The 20696-nt window shown below is 36.5% G+C and overlaps 1 protein-coding gene across 1 annotated transcript; it reads right to left on the bottom strand.

Annotated features, from left to right (window-relative positions):
• Window positions 1–489: 489 nt before the first annotated feature.
• On the bottom strand, window positions 490–20645 carry Cdnf (cerebral dopamine neurotrophic factor). The gene is made up of 4 exons (XM_005334273.5): window positions 20431–20645; window positions 7523–7650; window positions 6044–6185; window positions 490–2508 (listed from the first exon to the last, which is right to left on the bottom strand). The coding sequence occupies exons 1-4, from the start codon at window positions 20543–20545 to the stop codon at window positions 2330–2332; spliced, it is 564 nt and encodes a 187-aa protein (XP_005334330.1). The 5' UTR covers window positions 20546–20645; the 3' UTR covers window positions 490–2329.
• Between the last annotated feature and the right edge of the window lie 51 nt (window positions 20646–20696).

The following is a 20696-nucleotide window of genomic DNA, read 5'->3' as shown; positions in this document are numbered from 1 at the left end:
TGAAAAAAATGACACAGAAATATGACCCGATTTTGAAGTTAGAGAGTAAACATTATTTTCAAGACAAGTTTCACTATAAGTTCAAAATGCAAAAAACAAACAAGAAACAAATAAAAAGTCTATAAAGAAAATTTAAAGGGGTTGGGGTTATGGCTCAGTGGTAGAGCGCTCACCTAGCACTTGGGAGACCCATAAAAATAAATTTAAAAAAAAAAAGATTGTGTCCAACTATAACAAAAAAAAACTTAAAAAGACGTTTTAAAAACTAACTTTGGACTTTTTTTAAAATATATTTTTAGTTATAGATGGATGCAATACCTTTATTTATTTTATATGGTGCTGACACATGCTAGGCAAGCGCTCTACTGCTGAGCCATAACCCCAGCCCTAACTTTGGGCTTTTTAAAGACATAATTCAAAATAAAGTAGGTTCATTACACATGATGATAAGATAGCTAATGAAATCCAGAAACAATAACTACTTCAGGCTTGTCATTACACCAAAGCTTTTTTATTTTAATTTTTCAGTTACATAATAAATGTGTCTCCTAGGGAACTACTAATTCTGTGACAAGTTTGGTTATATTCTAACCACTCAGCTAAAAAGTCATTTACCTCTGTAGCATTTTAAAAAAGGTAACATTATAATTTCAATATATACTTTTCAATCTGGAAAATTTCTCCTCCACTTCTCAAAATGACTCCCAGTCAGGAAATGCATTTCTCTAAATAAACAATTGATTGTTGAATTTGTTGAATTGATTAATTTTAGGCAATTTTCAAATAATTTTAGAGCTTTCTTTTTTAATTTTTAATTTTTTTGGTACTGGAGATTGAACCCAGAGGTACTTTACCACTAAGCTACATCCCCAGCCCTTTTAATTTTTTACTTTGAGACAGGATCTTGTTAAATTGCTTAAGGCCTTGCTCAGTTGTTGAGGCTGGTCTTGAACTTGTAATCTTCTGTCTCAGCCTCCCAAGTTGCTGGGATTTTAGATGTGCCACACAGTACCTGACTTAAGGCAGTTTTCGAGGGGAGAGGGATGGATACCAGCATTGAATTCAGGGGCACTCAACCACTGAGCTGCATCCCCAGACTTTTTTTGTATTTTATTAGAGACGGTGTCTCACTGAATTGCTTAGCACCTCCCCATTGCTGAGAATAGCTTGAACTCTCAATCCTCATGCCTTAGCCTCCTGAACCGCAGAGTTAAGGCAGTTTTTTTACATATACAAATTTCCCAGATCTTAATTGTACTATTGGATGAGTGTGACAATCACATTCATGATCACCCAATTTAGATGTAGGACATTCCCATCACCACAGAAAGTTTCAAAGAAACCCTACTCTTGAGTCTTCCCCCACTTCCACCCCCATGCAAAGCAACCATTTCTACCATGGGTTTCTTTTCCTTCTGTGGTGGGAAAACAGAACTGAGTACTACTTTATAATTTAAAGCTTATAAAACAGCATTAAGAACCATAAAGTTCCATGCTGTCTGCAAGTGCTCTTAATATGCTTTAATCCTCTATCAAAAGTCCATCTGATGTGCAATAATAAACAATGAATAAGACTTTGAGCTTGGTTCACTTAGCAATTCAAGCACAATTACAACTTGCCAAAACATTGGCTATTCTTATGTAGAGTCTTAATCTATTTTTTTAAGTAGGTTTAAGTATGTTTTCCTCAGATGGGAAACACTAACTTCCAGCAGACTGCACTACCATTCTGACATCAAAGAGCCAGAATGTACATGATTTGCAGTTGAAAATAGAACGTGTAAAATATATATACATATATATACATATATATTTATATATATGTATATATATACACACACACACACTCACACACACACATACACACACATATATAAACCCTTTTGATTATGTTCAGTAATTATTTGAGGTTGAAGTTGTGGGTCAGATAAGCTTGCTGTTGTTTCTTTTGTTCTAGTATAATGTATTTAATTTAAAAATCTTGTACAAAGAGATATATGTGAGCACTCCTTTCACCCTATGATCAATTTACTTCATCAATTTTAGGTAGTTCATTTCCCCCAATTTTAGAGGTAGGCAATGATAACTTACATAGTTCTTCAAAGAAAATGATGCGAAAGGCACTTTTCGGTTCTAGTACATTTGTAAGATGCCAATGATATTAGTAATTTTAGTTATAAGCCTAAGTAACAAAATTCTTATATATAATATTAGGGCCAAAAAGCTTGAGACCCAATGCAGTACCATCCCTAGTCATTTTTAACAAACATGTCCTTGTACTCAAGTGTCATTTTCTCTCTAATTACAATTCATGGTGTATTGGTATCCATCAGAGTTCAGGTTTGGGGTGCACTGCTGTGTATTTGGGTGCTAGTTCTTTGATCAGATTCACATAGTCAGTTTTCTCTGCACAGGCCCTGCACTCCTCACCCCAGCTGTGCAGTATCTGTTTCAGTTCTGCCACTCTCATTTTCTGAAGGTCCACAGATGCCAAGTCCAAGTTCTTTTCTAAATGCCAAAAAGGAAAAGCACAGTTAAAATATAGAGCCGCCCAGATGTTTGGTGATGCAGGGGAGGTGGATAAATGCTTCTGTGTACTGACCATATACAATGTTTTCCCTATCATTATTCCCTAAATAATACAATATAACAACATCACATTATACTGTATGGTCTGTTATACTTTAAATCATCTCTATATTAAAATAATATAATTAATACAATCTAGATGACTTAAAGTATACAGGGCGGGATGTATACAGTAGCAGAGCACTATCCTAGCATACATGTGGCCCTGGGTTTGATCCTCAGCACCATAATAAATAACAAAATAAAGTAAGTAAGTAAGTAAAAAGGAGGATGTAAATAGATTCTATGCAAACACTACACCATTTTATAAAAGAGAATTGAACATCTGAGGATTTTAGTGTCCACAAGGGGTCCTTGGACCAATCCCTGAGTATACCAAGGAAGAACTGTACAAAGCGCCCAAAGAACTGTATAGTGCTTTATCTAATTTTCTTTCTCTCCCAGGGAATATAACAGCTCAAAACATGAGCCTATGTAGTTCTGTGAGGTTCTCAAGATCAGCATTTCTAAAGCAAATAGCACTAAATCCTAATTGCTGTTCCTAAAGTAAAAAGATGAAATCCATAAAGGCAGTGTCTTTTGGGTGGCTTTGGTTGTAGCCAATGAAAGCAGCTAAGCAGCCAGTTATGGTTCACTTTTCTTTTTTTAATTTTTTTGTAGTTGTAGATGGACAGCAAGCCTTTATTTTATTTGTTTATTTTTTTATGTGGTGCTAAGGATGGAACCCAGTGCCTTACAGTGTTAAGCAAGCTCTCTGGAACTTGGCTACAACCCCAGCCCACAGTTCACTTTTTATACATGACTTCAGTAAGACAGATGAGCTCTATAGAGTTTTCAATAAAAATTAAAGAAACCAAAACCTAGGGACAAAATTAGTAACATTTTCACTAATCCTTAATTATTTTGCATCTCTACTTAAACTCACCTAATGCCCCACCCTAACAGGATTACTAAATTATCCCAGCATTCATTTGTGGTCCTTTGTGGTATACCTACTTCTCTAATGCTAGTACTATGGTATCAGTCAACCTGGCTCTTAAAATTCTTGCCAATACTATTGTCACCAGCATCTAACTCCTCTACCAAGACTACTATCTCCCTGTTTAAAAAGAATACCTGCAGAAAACATTAAGAACTTAGTCTTTATTGCCATGTCCAAAAGTAACAAAAATTTAAGCTCATCTATAATAAATTCATGATTGTCATTTCCCTATCAGAAATGGGTAATTTTCCTCTTTCAAAAGGAAGTCTCCTCTACCTCTCCCCTACTGCCAAGTGTTTGCCCCGACACAACATTCGCATTTACTTATTAAGTAATTAGACCCATCCCACGACTTTTTCAGCCTGACTTCTTTTTTTAAAAATGTTTTTTTTTGGGGGGGGGGTTGGGGATGTGGCTCAAGCGTTAGCGTGCTCGCCTGGCATGTGTGCGGCCCGGGTTCGATCCTCAGCACCACATACCAACAAAGATGTTGTGTCTGCCGAGAACTAAATAAATAAATAAATAAATATCAAAATTTTAAAAAATAAATAAATAAAAATGTTTTTTTCTTTTTCTGCCTGCATAATGGAATGTCACATTTTAAAACATTAAAAATCCAATAGTCATTCAGTAGTTTGTCCAAAATATCCAGTAAATGAATATTAGTTTAAAAATTGGATTTTAAAGATTTTTTAAAAAATTTTTTGGATGGTCATCTATACTCTGTGCTTCAGAGAATCCTTAAATCCTTAGAGTGATCCTTGTGCTATTAAAAACAAAATATGCAAAGACAAACATTTTTTTAGTTCAAAAACCAAATGATACCTTCCTTGAAAACATCCAACTCCACACTCAACTGGTTGTTAGTTTGTGGCTGCTTTGACAGAATACTTTGAAGTAGAAACTGTCATAAATAACCCAACTTATTAATATTCCACAGCACAAAGTTACCTGCTCGGTCTCTTCTTTCCTGACAAGAAGAATAATTTGGTACTATTGATTAATTCAAGAGAAATGGCTGAAGGAGAAAAATACTTTCCTGCAAGTGTCAGTAGCTTCTTTGATATTTTTTCTCCAGAATTTGTCATTTTGCATTAATTTTTAAAAGGGGAAACATCTTTGTGACATCCTAAAACTACAAAGAAAAAGTCAATACTGAAGTTAAAAATAGTTCATGGCTCCCGAAGGGCCTCTAGTGGCCAGTGTTACCAAAATATTAGCAAACATTCATTTTGTCTCAATATCTGATTATTTTTTTCTGTTTTCTAAGGATCCTGTAAGATTCCATGCAAATAAGAGTATTTTGTGGAAAAAAGTGTTGAATTAAAGAATCAGCACACATTGTCCCTTTTGTGAATATTGTTTATGTGGACTCCCTGACTCCTGCCTCCGCTTCACTACTTTGAAGCTAATAAAGAGGGATGCCTACCCATAATAACTACCCTGGAAGTTATGGCCTATGTTTGGCAAATTGAGAAATAGTTATCTGTGGTATCTTTCAACCTTAAACCTATTTCAAGTTTGCTATAGCTCTGATGCATAGGCATATTACACAGCTGTTCTGGGAAATAAGACAAATAATTCAGAGTTGGATGCTAATTACTTAGGTAGTCTATTGTTCTACACTGGGTAAGTAACATAAAACAATGACTTAAGCTGAAGAAATGAGTCTTGGGATTGGTGGAATTTTAGGTGGTCAGGACAGTTGAGGGAAGAATTCCCCAGCCTTTTATTATACCTACTCAATTTACCCAAAAGGCTGGCCCAGATTCAAATCCCCAGTGTACAAATGGATGGAACTACGTGAAATTTATAAGGCCAAGGATAATGTTTAAAATAGGGCATCTTCTTCCTTTCCTTGCTGTTTATTTTTGGGACCTCTGATAAGCTATTTCATCATGCCAAACCTGATTTGATGTGAATAACCTATTTCCTAAAGTTTAAAGCTGATAGAATGGCAGACAAGTGTAGGATAGATAGAGTCATATGGAGAAATCAAATCCTTTTATCACCTCTGAATAGGTGCAATTACTAATTTTGCAGTACTGGAGATCAAACCCAGGGTCTTATGCATACTAGGCAAGTGCTAAAGCACTGAGCCACACCTCAACCCTAGATTCAAACTTTGTCTTAATACATTACCATAAGCTAAATCACCATAAGTAGCTACTCTCCTGTATTTTTAAATTTTCTTTGACAGACTTGGCTGATGTTGCCTTGGTAAATTAAGAATTTAAACTTTGCTCGTTGGATTGGCAGTTTCACCCTAAGACTGATTATGCCAGGACTATTTATTTCTCTTCCCTCAAAGGAGCTCAGAGGGTACAAGATACTATTTATCAGCCCAGAAAGCTATCAGTGAGTGGAGAATTCCTTTGCTTCTAATTCTGACTTTTTAGAAAACGTGGCCCTGTGTTTTGAGGTTTGGCAAAACAATCAGACATAATGGAAAAAGCACTTGTCTTGTTATACCATATTTCAGCTCACAGATCTGGCTGTCCATTTTCTTCAGCTTCTGACATATCTTCATTGCAGGCATATGTACACTCATGGGGCGTGTGACTTCACTTAGGATTTTGGTGGCAGCATCTTTTGTGGCTCCTAGATAATAGCACTGATGAGAATGAAGAGAATTTAGCATCCCAAGCAATGAAAAAAGCAAGTAATCCAGTATAGAAAGGGGAGAAAAAGGTTAACCTAGTTTTCATAGTCCAGCTATTAAATTTTAACCCCTGCTAAGAAAACAAGTGACTCCGCTCTCATGATCATCTTACTTAGAAGCACCTTACTTCATGCTCAATGTTGAAAGACTGGTGAAAAGAGCTCACACTTACTAAGTGTTTTCTCTGTGCAAGGGCTGCATTAACTTATTTACCTTTCAAAACAATCCTGTGAAGCAAGAACTATTATTATCCTCACATTTTGCCCGAAAAATCTAAGGCTGCACAGCCAGCAAGTAGAAGAGTCAGAATTATAAAATTCAGCACCCTGGCTGTCAAGCCCATGACTTTTTCCATCATGCAATACTTCCTTTCAAGTTACCTGACTTAAGAATTTTATGTGTGGGCTAGGGATGTGGCTCAAGCGGTAGCGCGCTCGCCTGGCATGCGTGCGGCCCGAGTTTGATCCTCAGCATCACATACCAACAAAGATGTTGTGTCCGCCGAGAACTGAAAAATAAATGTTAAAAATTCTCTCTCACTCTCTCTCTCCTCTCTCACTCTCTCTTTAAAAAAAGAAAAAAAAAAAGAATTTTATGTGTAGAGCTAAGAATGTAGCTCAGAGGCCTAGCATACACAAGGCCCTGGGTTCAATCCCTAGTATTGCAGGGGGAAAAAAAGGAAAAAGAAAAATTTACATATAAAAATATAAAACTTACTGGCACAAATAATTGACAAAAATTTTATGATGTATTGGAGTTAAGTGGTCAAAAACGCAGATTAAACTGACAAATTCAACATGAACATTTTAGGGAAGAATGAATTGGTATAAAATTGTCCTTAGTTATGTAGAACACTATATTGAAATAAACTATATGTGTAAGCCCAGGAAACACCATCTAAATGTCATAACAAGAAAATTATAAACACTTCATTAGTTAAGTATTGATAATAGTATAAAATGTTTTGATAGGTTTGAGTAGTTGTCTTGTAAGAAATGAAAAGTCTACCCACTCTTAACTCAGGACAGTAAGTTCTTATTAGGAATTCATTCTTACAATTTTTCATTTAAGAAAATATATAATTGTTTACCCATTGTTTGCTCAGAAAGCCAAATGAAATAATATGTTCTGGATGAAAATACATAGATCATTTCTTTAGAAGACTGATTTCCTCTTGCTGTCCACAAGAAATGTGCTTCAAGTAGAATATCAAGTCCAAGTGAGCAATAAAATTAGTCACAGCTTTCTTTAAGCACATGGGAAAAATAAAAGGTGAAAATTTAATATACCAGGCGGTTTTCTTTTCCTTTGGTATCCAAGCAAAAGCTGATCAATTCCTTTTCTATAGTGTCCAGTGAAAAATGAACTCCTTTGGCTGTCAAGTAGTTGTAGAATCGGTTCAAGAATTCTTGACACACTAGAAGGAATGAAGAAATATGTTTGTATGCATGACTTACCACAAACACTCCCAGTAAATACATGACCCACTCAACAAATAAAAAATAGGTATGGTTCACTGCCTTGTGACTATGGGTTCAAGTTCTAAGAATGATTTGGGGCCTATTATAAAGTTTAATTGCAGTGGACACATGAGCTGAGTGAATTAATTTATCAATCAATCTTTGAAATCAAGTTCCACCTAAAATGAGAACATTTTTTAATAAACTTTGACTAACCCTAAAAGAAAACAGCTTTCCATAGAATATGATCTTCTGACAGTTTAGTTTTAAGTGCAGAGAAAATCCTCTGAAGGCTACTGAATGAAGCCCCTTGGTAGTCTGCATAAATTTGTATATTCCACCATCATGGGGCTGAAGTCAAAACCCAATTGAACAGTCATATTCAGTTTCAGTTGTCCACAGCCAGTGGAAGAGATAGAGTTCAGGAGGGGAGCTGACATTAACAACCAACACAGTTAACATCTGGCTGGTGCTGGCAGGTTCTGGCAGGTGCTGGTAGGTGCAGGCCCTATTCTAAGCATTGCATTTTAACTCATTCAAGCGTCACAACAAAGTTATAATGTAGATATGTTATTATCCTCTTTTTACAGATAAAAGAAACTGAGTCCAACAGAGGTTACCTAACTTGCTCAGTAAGGGAAGAGAGGGCATTAGATCCCAGGCAGTCTGACTCAGGGTATACTTGCTTACTCATCAGGTTACCCCATTGTGGGAGGAAGTTGCTTTCCCAAGTGAGCAGACATCTGGGCCAAGCAAGCCAGGAATGAAACAGAAGCCAGAAGCTTATCCTGGTAAATGGTGGTCCTGATATTAGAAAGAGAGTTCTAGGGGAACAAATTAAGGAAAAATGGAGGGCTTTAATTCTCTCTCTCTCTCTCTCTCTCTCTCTCTCTCTCTTTTTCTTTCTTTGGCAAGGGGAGTACCAGGAGTTGAACTCAGGGTCACTCAGCCACTAAGCCACATCCCCAGCCCTATTTTGTATTTTATTTATTCTTCTTGAATCCCTGTACTGAGACCAATATCTACCTAATAAACAAGGCAGAATCTATCATTCTAAAATTACACACTAGACACCTCAAGTAGTTTAATTTTGTTTAAAAAAAGCTGTTTGATTAAATTCCTTTTTTTTTAAACTGAGATGGATTTTTATAATAAAACCCAGGCTAGGAGGCTGCTTTTGAAGCAATAATTTCATGCCAGAAATGTTTATGGGACACAAAGACTTCTTGGAGAAAGATGGAATTTTATTATTTCTAAGCAGTGGGAAAAGCACTGCTGTCTTAGCTCAGGCCTTTGCCATGACTTAAGAATTTGCCAATATCAAGATCTAGACATGATACAAGAGAAACTTGAATTTCCAGATGCTTGTCTTTGGCGAATTTCAATTCCTTTTTGAAAGAATCATTATTCTGGCATTATTGATAAAAACTCCTTGGATCTCTCTCTTGCACCATGTTTTTCTTAGTTTACTGGTAACCTCCAGAGATTGAGTTTATCTTCTTTTAAGGATTTTGCATTCTTCTCTTATTTCTTTTTTTTTTTTAATTTGTTGTTCACAACATTACAAAGCTCTTGACATATCATATTTCATACATTAGATTGAAGGGGGTTATGAACTCCCAATTTTACCCCAAATGCAGATTGCAGAATCACGTCGGTTACACATCCACAATTTTACATAATGCCCTATTAGTAATTGTTATATTCTGCTACCTTTCCTATCCCCTACTATCCCCCCTCCCCTTCCCTCACATCTTCTCTCTCTACCCCATCTACTGTAATTCATTTCTCTCCTTGTTTATTTTCCCATTCCCCTCACAACCTCTTATATGTAATTTTGTATAGCAATGAGGGTCTCCCTTCATTTCCATGCAATTTCCCTTTTCTCTCTCTTTCCCTCCCATCTCATGTCTCTGTTTAAAGTTAATCTTTTCTTCCTGCTCTTCCTCCCTACTCTGTTCATAGTTGCTCTCATTATATCAAAGAAGACATTTGGTATTTGTTTTTTAGGGATTGGCTAGCTTTACTAAGCATAATCTGCTCTAGTGCCATCCATTTCCCTGAAATTCCGTGATTTTGTCGTTTTTTAGTGCTGCGTAATATTCCATGGTGTATAAATGCCACATTTTTTTATCCATTCATCTATTGAAGGGCATCTGGGTTGGTTCCACAGTCTAGCTATTATGAATCGTGCTGCTATGAACATCGATGTGGCAGTATCCCTGTAGCATGCTCTTTTAAGGTCTTCAGGGAATAGTCCGAGAAGGGCAATAGCAGGGTCAAATGGTGGTTCCATTCCCAGCTTTCCCAGGAATCTCCAAACTGCTTTCCAAATTGGCCGCATCAATTTGCAGTCCCACCAGCAATGTACAAGTGTACCCTTTTCTCCACATCCTCGCCAGCACTTGTTGTTGTTTGACTTCATAGTGGCTGCCAATCTTACTGGAGTGAGATGGTATCTTAGGGTGGTTTTGATTTGCATTTCTCTAACTGCTAGAGATGGTGAGCATTTTTTCATGTACTGATTGATTGTATATCCTCCTCTGAGAAGTGTCTGTTCAAGTCCTTGGCCCATTTGTTGATTGGGTTATTTGTTATCTTATTGCCTAATTTTTTGAGTTCTTTGTATACTCTGGATATTAGGGCTCTATCTGAAGTGTGATTAAATTCATTTATTCACTTAAACAGTATTGAGTTCAAGTGCTGAGGGAGAGCTAGTAAAGGATGAACTTCAGGAAGAAGGAGATAGAATCCAATAAGGAAGATCAAGTTGTAGTGTAGTTTTGTAATGATGAGAAGAGAAAATGGCAAATGTGTGAAGATGTAAATAAGGATTAAGTATATAAAACAAAAATAATGAACCTATAATAGTGAAAACATAAAGCAAAACCAAATACAGTATAATCATAAAACATAAGATGAGAAATGAAGAATTCAATTTAAACTTCCTAAGGAGTTTTATTATCTAGGAGGATAGAGAAATATTACCAAATCATATTGATTTTTAGCCAACAGAGTATGATAAAAGCGTAAGGGTTGTTGAGAGCCACAGCCAAAGGGGCCCCAGCAAACTTCCAGCTGCCAGCAAGCTTCAGACTGCCCCAGCAACATCTAGCTGATTGGCTCCTCTGCGGTGATGTTCATTGGGCTGTTTCCCTGCCCTTCAGACTGCCAGCTGATGATTGGCTCACAGCGGCCCCAGCAACATCTAGCTGATTGGCTCCTCCACGGAGCTGCTCATTGGGTGACTTCTTTGGCTCTGCCCATGCAACCCAGCCAATCGGCCTCAAGAGGAGGAGGATTGTGGGAGGTTGAGAGGCTGGTGTGGGAGAGAGAGGCTTGTGGAAGCCGGTGGTGGCAGTTGGGCTCTGAGGGTTTTTCCCTGGAGCTGTTTTGTTTGGCGTTTGTAGTTCTAAAAATAAAGTTAGTTTCTTTTTGACAAGTGGCTCCTGATTTATGCCAAGCCAGACTTCGGCATTAAAGCGTGAGGGTAATAACAAAAAAAGAAAAAAAAAATATATATATATATATATATTACTTCTAATGCAGTAGAATTAGAAGAAAGGATTTTTAAATTTTTTTTTTAAACTTTGACAGTTTATTAGAGGAAAGAGCAAAACAGAAGCAAAGAAAAAGCACAATACATTTTAAAAAACTCACAAAATTAAAGAAATAAATCCAAAAGTATCATTAATTACAATAAGTGTAAATATGCTAAGCTTGCAGTTATAGAACAGGGTTTTTCAGGTCGAAACTTTTAAAATTCAACTAAATGCAGTACAAATGAGCCAGTCACAGAAAGACAAAATTCATAGGATTCCACTTCTCTTAGACACCTAGAGAAGTCGAATGAAAGGAAACAGGAAATAGAATGGTGGCTGCCAGGGGTGGGAATGAGGGTGTAGAATTTCAATTTTTACAAATGAAAAGAGTTCTGGTGCTGGATGGTAATGATGTTTGCCCAACTGTATGAAAGTACTTAATACCACTAAACTGGGGATTTAAAAATAAGGCAGTGAATTTTATATTTCACCACAATAAAAACAAGTTTTTTTTTTTTTAAGTATAAGGCTACAAAAAGGGTCAAAACAACAACACAATAAAAGTAAGTGAAGAACCAGAGACAGTGGCATGTGCCTGCAATCCCAGTGACTAGAAAGCCTGAGGCAAGAGGATTGCAAGTTCAAAGCCAGCCTTGGCAATTTAGCAAGGCCCTAAGCAACTCAGTAAGACCCTGTCTCTGAATAAAATAAAAAAAGGGATGGGGATGCAGCTCAGTGGTTAAATCCCCACTACTAATAAATAGACAAATAATAAAGATGGAGTCTTTCTTAAAAAAATAAAATAAGAGCTTTAAAAATAAAAGGTTTTACCAGATAAATTCTAACCCCAAACTAAATAAAGCTCTATTAGGCACAATAAAAAGATAGGATTTTTGAGTAGTGCATAGACAATAGCATGGCTTGACAATGTGGGAAATCCTGGCAGAATTGTAAGAACAAATCAGAGGCGTCATAGCCATGGTAGATGGTTGAGCAGTCTCAACTGATCAAATGAACCAAAAAGCAGTCAGAGGACATTATGTATGGATACATACATTTGTAGTAAAAGTCCTAAAAAAAAAAAAAAAAGAATGGGAAAGATAGGAAAATTACGGGAAAAAAAGTTGGAGTTAGTTGCAACTAATAGTTTATTTTTTAATCAATTTATTTAATTCAGAGAAAGAATGGTAGCAAATATTAAAATATTAATATTTAATCTAGATGCTAGTATAATTGTGTAAAATTTTTCAGTGTGTTTGGAATAATTCCTAGTTTATTTTGAAAACTCACCATAACTTTGATTACTGCAAAAATCCCCAACATGCTTACAAAATATTTGGCAATATTAATAAAAAATTGTATTGAAAGTTTTAAAGTGAAATAACAATTCAGTCCCATAATTGTTAGCCAGAGCCCAAAAGGAGAAAGCAGTATTTGAAAAATATAATAATGCCACCTGCAGGAAAAGAGTTACAATTTTGTCCAAAAGTTATGACAAAATGGTTAAAATCAGCTTTATAGAATCATTACAACTATCAGTGGACTATACACTATTTTCAACAGTTCCATCCTTAACTTCTAGAACTAAACCAGTTCCCCATTATTGACTCCAGCTTGATTTGGAGGAGGACAAAATACAGATTAGTCTTGGTGGGACTAGGGGGGGCATTGCATCCTAAAAATAGGATACACATTATAATGAGTTAGGTTTTCAAGAACATTCAGAACTTGAATGGTTTGGATACTGCTTCTTTGTTCCAATTTTATTTGTAATGCTTTCCTAAATAAATGAGCCTGATACTGCACTCAGAATACAATATGTTAATGATTCAGTACCTGAACTTGAAAACTAGCTCTACTACTTTATAATTCTGTGATTCTTACTTTTCGCTATTGAACATAGCTCAGTGGTAGAGTGTTTGCCTAATATGTGCAAGGCCTTTGATGCTCCCCAGCAACAAAAAGGGGGAGAGAGAGAGAGAGAGAGAGAGAGAGAGAGAGAGAGAGAGAGAGAGAGAGAGAGAGACCAAAAGAAAAAATTACAAAAAACTCATGTGTCAGTCTACTAGCCATCCGTTTTTGAGATAGGTTGGCTCTCAAGGAGAGAAAAGAGAGCCTTTCTAGGTGGAGATTTGGCTCTATAAGCATGATCAGCTATGCTGGTCTCATTAATTAGATGAATAAAACCTCCAGTGTATGCTGGTATCAAATCAACTAGAACAAAAGCATAATCAATTTAAATGTCACCAGATTCAAAACCCTACACAATGTACCCATATCTGATTTAAGGATGGAATGCTTAACAAAGAAGAAACATTGTGAACCCCAAATATTAAATGTTTGTTTTTTTATGAAAAATTTCTTAGAAATCTACATTTTTCTTCCCAGGAAAATCCTATATATATTCAGAAAGTTCAACCCTGGTTGCATTGCTTGTCTCTTCTTCTCTTGAGAGGTGAGTGGAAACCACACCCTGCCTTTAGGGAGTGTATATTTTTTCTTTGCTGTCTAAAAATTTTTTGCTTGTGATTTGCTTTCTATGCATTCCAAAATTGTTCTCAGCAGCTTAAGTCAAGAATCTTTCTGGACAGAGTGAGTCCCACACACTTGGAGGTAGGACCACTTTGAAGATAATCAGTCTTTTTCCTGTTTTAAAGATTTTTCTTTTCTTTTGTGTTGTACAATTTCCTTTTGATGTGATTAGATGTGGAATTATTTTATTTATACTGTTTGAATATATTCAGCTTCCATCTCCTCTATTGTGTCTTCTAAAAAGCAACATGTTAGAAATTTTCTGTTTTATTGTACTTTTATCTCTATTTCCTATTTTTATCTTTTCACATCTCAGTGATTCAGCTTTGATAATTTATTTAGTTCTCTTAATTAACTAATTCTCTCACCTGTAATAAATCTGGTGTTAAATCATATCAATTTTATTTATAGAGGTCTATTTTGTTTTCCTCCAAAATTATTGGATGTTTTTAGCACCTCCTGTCCTTTATTGATATTTCAATCTCTTTATTTCTTTAATCATAAAAAATCTTATCTTATATTCCATAGCTGATAATTACAATATCTAAAAACTTCTCAAGTATACTGCTTCTGTTTCTTGTCTCAGCTGGCTATCACTTGTGCCGCCCTTCTTCCCTATAGGAGACTTCAGTGACAGCCTGATGCTGGGAAAAGTCAATCACAGATCTAGTAAGCACAGGATCATGAAGGTAAACCCCTAGTACTCCACAGTGTGCTGTGTTGCTCAACTATGTTTGTTGGGTAAGGTGTACTGAATGCATTTTTGAGTTAATGACGGTATTAACTCATAATGGGATTATTGGTATGTAACCCCATTGTAAGTTGAGGAGTGCTCTACCTACGTATACATATTTTCTATTGGTCCTGTTTCTGTGGAGAACCCTAATACAACATCCAACTGCAAACAGTTGCAAACAGTGAGAAAGCAATTGGATATACAGTCATGCATCACTTAATGATAGGAATACATTCTGAGAAATTAGTTCTTTAGTAGTTTCATTGTTGTGGGAACATCACAGGGGATATTTACCCAAACCCTGGTAGTTTTCAGGATTGGAAGTCGCTCTAGCTGTTTAGGCTATAAGTCAGTAGGGTCTGTTATGGTACTAAATACTTTAAGAAAGCCCAACACAAATGTGAGTATTTGTGTGAAGATATTTAAGCAAAGAGAAGGTAAAGTAAAACTATGGTATAAAAGATTTGGGGGCTGGGGCTGTAGCTCAGTGGTTGAGCGCTTGCCTCACACATATGAGGCACTGTGTTTAATCCTCAGCACCACATAAAAATAAATGAATAAACAAAGATATGGTGTATATCTACAACTAAAAACATATTTAAAACCAAAAGATTTGGGACTGGGGTTGTGGCTCAGTGGTAGAGCACTCGCCTAACACGTGCAAGGCCCTGGGTTCAATCCTTAGCACCACATAAAAATAAATAAATAAAATAAAGGTATTGTGTCATTCATATATATATATATATGTAAAGAAAGAAAGATTTTTGGGGAAAATGGTTCACCTGCATAGAAGTTTGCAGAACTGGAAGTTGTTTGAGTCAGTGAGTAAATGGTGAGTAAAAGACATCCTAGAACATCACTGTACCCTTCTGTCGGCTTTGTAAACACCATTCATTTAGGCTATATTAAATTTCCTTTCTTCAATAATAAAATAACCTTAGCTCACTATGATTTTTTAAAAACTATTTTACTCTTTGTAATAACACTTAAGTGTAAAACACATACATATTGTACAGTTGTACAAAAACACTTTCTTTAAATCCCTTATTCTACAAGCTTTAATTTGGTTAATTTTCTTTTTACTTTTTAAAATTGTTTTGTTAAAAACTAAGATGCATACACATCAGTCTAGGTCTACACAGGCTCAGGATCATCAATATCACTGTCTTCTACCTTCACTTCTTTTCCTACAAGAAGGTTTTCAGGGGCCATGACACACATGGAGCTGCCACCTCCTTCGATAACAGTGATTTCTGGAATCTCTCCTAAAAGATCTGCCTGAGGCTGTTTCATAAGTAGAAAAAGTACTTTCTAAAATAATGATAAAAAGTAAAATATAATAAATACATAAACCAGCAACATAGTCATTTATTATCATCAAGTATTATGTACTGAACATAATTGTATGTGCTATACTTTTATATGACTGGTAGTACAGTAAGTTTGTTTACCCCTGAATCACCACAGACTTGTGAGTAACACCAGGTACTATGATGTCACTGGACCTAGGAATTTCCCAGTTCCATTATAATTTTATGGAACCATCCTCATATATGCAGTTTGTTGCTGACTCAAACATTCTGATGTGGCACATGACTATAAATCTGGAGATCAGGGTTAAAGTTTAGGATGATGCATAAATTTATTTTACCAACATTCAAACAATATTCTTGAGACCAGAGAGTAAAGGGAAATGGACAAGAGACATAGTCCCAGGTCTCATTCTTATGAAACTCCAATATTTAGAAAATAGGAAGCAACTTGGGAGGCGGAGGCAGGAGGATTGCAAATTTGAGGCCAGCTTCAGCAACTTTGTGAGATCCAGTCTCAAAATTAAAAAAATAAAATAAAAAGAACCAGGATTCAGCGCATGGTAAAGTGCCCCTGGGTTCAATTCCTAATACACCCCCCCCAAAAAAAAAAGAAGAGAGAGATCGAGAAGATGGGAAAACATCAGAAAGACTGAAAAGACCAAGTAGTGAGTCAGGATGAAAACACAAAGGGTCAGTGTTATTATCATCAAGTATTATGTACTGTACATAATTGTATATGCTATACTTTTATATGACTGGCAATGCAGTAAGTGTAGTAAATTTGTTAGTAATTCTAACGTGCTTTTTTAAAAAAATACACAACAACAGTGGAATGCATTACAATCTTATTTCACTTATACAGCACAATTTTTCGATCTCTGTATATAAAGTATGTTCACGCCAAATTATGCCATTATAAATATACTCTTTTTTTTTTCATTTAATGAACCAAAGTTTGTCACAGCACGTATATGTACATTTGATTAACAAATTGAGTGTGGGCCCTATCCATGCACCACAGTAGCTGATGGAAACGATCTGGTGAGAGGCAAGTACTGACTTTTTAAGAGAGCACAGTTACTTGGAGGAAACCCAATTAGTGAACCACATGAGCAGGGTACTAGATATTATAGGAAAACAAAGAAGGAGATGCCTGGTGGAAACTGGGAAACCAGTAAAAGATAAGTAAAAGACAAGTAGGAACATGAAGACACCGCCAAGGGACTAGACAGGAGGAAGAAAAGTGGTGGAAAGCAGATGGGATTGTTTTGGAACCCAGGAAGGAGAATGGAACCATCCATCAAGAGGTCAAGCCCAGGGCTGGGGATGTGGCTCAAGTAGTAGCGCGCTCACCTGGCACGCGTGCGGCCTGGGTTCAATTCTCAGCACCACATACAAAGATGTTGTGTCCACCGAAAAACTAAAAAATAAATATTAAAATTCTCTCTCTCTCTCTCTCTTAAAAAAAAAAAAAGAGAGGTCAAGCCCATGGACAAAATGACTGGTGGGCTGCAAGGGACAAGGGAAAAAGAGAAGTCTAGAATTCAGACTTCTTAGTCAGGTACATGACTCATGCTAACACTGTAAGCAAAACAGGGATGGGGGAGTGAGAAGGTGGCAAGATGACCACCTTAGCTCTGACTGTGTTGCTTTTGAGGTATGCAGTTGTTCAGTAGTCCACTAACTGCAAGGTCTGGAATTCTAGGAAAAAATGTGGATTGGAGAGGGAGATTTGCACTTTATCAGACTGAAAGGTCAGTCTTAGCTGGTCATCTGGTTTCTCAAGAAAAGCCAGAAATCTGAACTTTTTAAATGTAAAATCTTCCAGTTTTAAAATGTAGCCAATCAAATAAAAACAACAACAACAACAACTGTGTACTTTATGTCCAAGGTGGTTCACAAACATGTGCTTTTGCATTTTAATCATATACTGAAGAGAAATTAAGTGGCTAATAAGACTAATAAGTAGTAATAGAGCCAGAACTAGATCTTGAATCTAGATCTTGTAACAAAATATTTCTTTCTTTTGTGATTTTTGATTACACTGAAGAGTGTGTAGACTGAGAAGAGAGAAGGGCAGAGAGCAGAACTCCTGACAATTTTAATTTTAAGCCATTTCTAGAGGATTAAGCACCCAGAAAGATACTTTGAACAAGTAGGCACAAAGATAAGAAGTAAAGATGAGGGAAAAAGCAGAATCTAGACTGTGAAGAGTTTCTGAATGGGGAAGAAGTCCATGGTGTCACATGGCACAGAGAAGTCCAAGTTTATTCCTTGGGCTTAAGTAGAATATCCTCACCATGATCACCTAGTAGGTCAGTAACTTAAAAGTTCATGGCGTATTGCTAAAATAGCCTCAAACAATCACATTCTTTTATTTGTTTGTTTATTAAAAGTAATCCCATAAGTGAATCTATAATTATTTCAAAATAAGTTTTAAAAATATTCCCATAGTAACCACCTTTTAAAAGAGATTTGGAAACATTTATGTTTTCCAATAAGCCTCACATTACCTAAATGTAGGATTACAAACTTAAATATCTACAGGGACCAGGTGAGAAAAATGAAAGCGAGAAAAAGAATTCAGGGGAAAAAACCTTCAAAAATCTGTAGAACACACGTCCTTCCTAAAAAGAACAGCCTTAGTCAGTTCTTAATACATGGCCATTTGGGGCAATCTTGCCAGGTCATCTGGTTTTTTGCAGGGGGAACTGGGGATTGAACTCAGGGGCACTTGTCCACTGAGCCACATCCTCAGCCCTAGTTTGTATTTTATTTAGAGTTCCTTAGAACCTCATTTTTGCTGAGGCTGGCTTTGAACTCCTCCTGCCTCAACCTTCTGAGCATTTAAGATCACAAGTGTGTGCCACCATGCCCAGGTAGGTCATCTGGTTTTTCAAGAAAAGTCAGAAACCTGAAATTACTTTATATAAAAATCTATCAATTTTAAAATGTAGCAAATTAATTTAAGTTTTTTACAGGATTGTGAATCCTGTAAAATTTCTTTTAAGTTCACATAAGAGAAATCCATCAATAGGTCCAAGATGGTTTTATGTTTGCTCTATTAAACATACTATGATATAGCACTTTAATCTTATACACTGAAGGGAAATTAAGTGGCTAATAAGAGGCTTATAAGCAATAATAATGATTTAGAATCTAAATCATTTCAAAATATTTCCTTCCTCTGTAATTATAAAACCTCTTTATCTAAGAAATGAAATATACACATTGATTAGCTGAAGATACAAGTTAATAATCATGACAAGCTATGATAAATTTAGGAGTGATGGCCTAAACTTTATGTTTAATTACTTCAAATGCACTGTCTCTTCTGAAATGTTTTTAAGTACAAGCTCCAGAAAATTATTATGATTTATCAAATCAATTGTGCATGCCTAACAAATGTTGCTTTAAATTAATAGGAAGGACACAATTCTGTCTTTAAGCAAAATTATAACTCAGTGAAACGAATATCTTTAGAACCAAGTTTTTAAGATAACATCATGTCGATATGTAAATTTCTGGAGAAAAGTTTAATTATTACTCATAGAAAGCTAGACTCCAAATTTTAAGATATTAAGATTTTATTTACTTATAATATAGACTATACTCATCCATCTATGCAACATATATTGTGAATCTACTGTTCAGTGAATAGTCTCAAGCTTAGAAGACATACATTTAAACTAATAATCTCAATAAATCCTGGAGGTAAGTACTACAGTTAACCATGAGGAAGGGGTTAGCATAGCTAATTGTCTTTGTTCTTATTAACAGTCCTCTAATGTGGAGTATGTTGATTTTTCAAAAACCAGGTATGATAGCTTCAAAGGCAGAGAGTTTGGTGGGAATAGATCCAGGTGTTTGGGCTGCAAGTCCATAACTAAGAAACAGAACAAAAAAAGGAGTCGTACTTTTTTATCTTCTTCTTTTTTTTTTGGTGGGGGTGGGGGTGAGAGGGTGGGGGGTACCAAGAATTTAATTCAGGGGCTCTAAACCACTGAGCCACATCCCCAGCCCTATTTTGAATTTTATTTGGAGACAGGGTCTCACTGAGTTGCTTAGCACCTCGCTGTTGCTGTGTATCTTCTCTTTCTCAAGAAGTTGAATACACTCCTTTGTGCATGCCTTTGTAAAGTAACATTTACTTATATTAAGTTCTAGATAATGTTAGCTGTGTCCTCTGAGTTACAGCACTCCAACTCATACCATGTTTTATTTTTCTTTTGGGAGTCACAAACTAGTTTGAACTTGAAAGACGTTTTCTGTTGCAGGGAGAAGCATGTCGGTTAGAAACAAGAGAATCGGTTTGGTGCCAGGGTCATCAGAATCTAGCAGCGTTTGCATAAAACCTAATCCAAATCCCAACCCACCAGTTTTTCTGCGGCTATTTAGTATTCTCGGCAAAATCAGAACGTGGCCTCAAGGTGTCACTGGGCTTGGCTCAAGCTTTTGCCTACAGTTTGGCTAAGGAGTTCTGAAATTAGGAACAAGGCCTGTATTTACTGGGTGAAATGTTATTTACAGTCGGGGCCTGAGGAAGCCAAAGCCGACAACAGCTGAGCTGCAGCGCGGTGCCGCCGCCATGCAAGCAGGTCACACACTGCTTACCTTCACAGTCAGTCTCCGGCCGTCCCCAAGCCTCCTGGCCCTGGGCCGGCACCGGATTCGAGACCCAAAGCCCAGCACAAAATGCCATCACGGCAGCGGGACTAGCGCACCGCATGCTGAGCCAGCAGCTCTAATCACCTCTACCACTCGGGGGTTGCTGAAGGTTCCCACAGGACCTACCGAAGAGATTGGAAAGAATCTGCCCAGAGTTGCTAGGACAAATGACGCAACTCGAAAGAGAGTTTCTATTGGCTCTTATGAAAGGC

Source organism: Ictidomys tridecemlineatus, chromosome 10 (assembly GCF_052094955.1).
Source record: "Ictidomys tridecemlineatus isolate mIctTri1 chromosome 10, mIctTri1.hap1, whole genome shotgun sequence".
Lineage (NCBI taxonomy): Eukaryota > Metazoa > Chordata > Mammalia > Rodentia > Sciuridae > Ictidomys > Ictidomys tridecemlineatus.
This window is presented reverse-complemented; position numbering and strand designations above follow the sequence as displayed.

Excerpts from the sequence above, each read along its gene's own strand:
- Cdnf (XM_005334273.5), bottom strand. The coding sequence starts at position 20,545 with ATGCGGTGCGCTAGTCCCGCTGCCGTGATGGCATTTTGTGCTGGGCTT. Across the intron at positions 6,186-7,522 it reads AAGGAAAAGAAAACCGCCTG|TGCTATTATCTAGGAGCCAC; the intron begins GTATATTAAATT and ends CATTCTCATCAG. Across the intron at positions 2,509-6,043 it reads GATCTGTGAGCTGAAATATG|AAAAGAACTTGGACTTGGCA; the intron begins GTATAACAAGAC and ends TTTGGCATTTAG.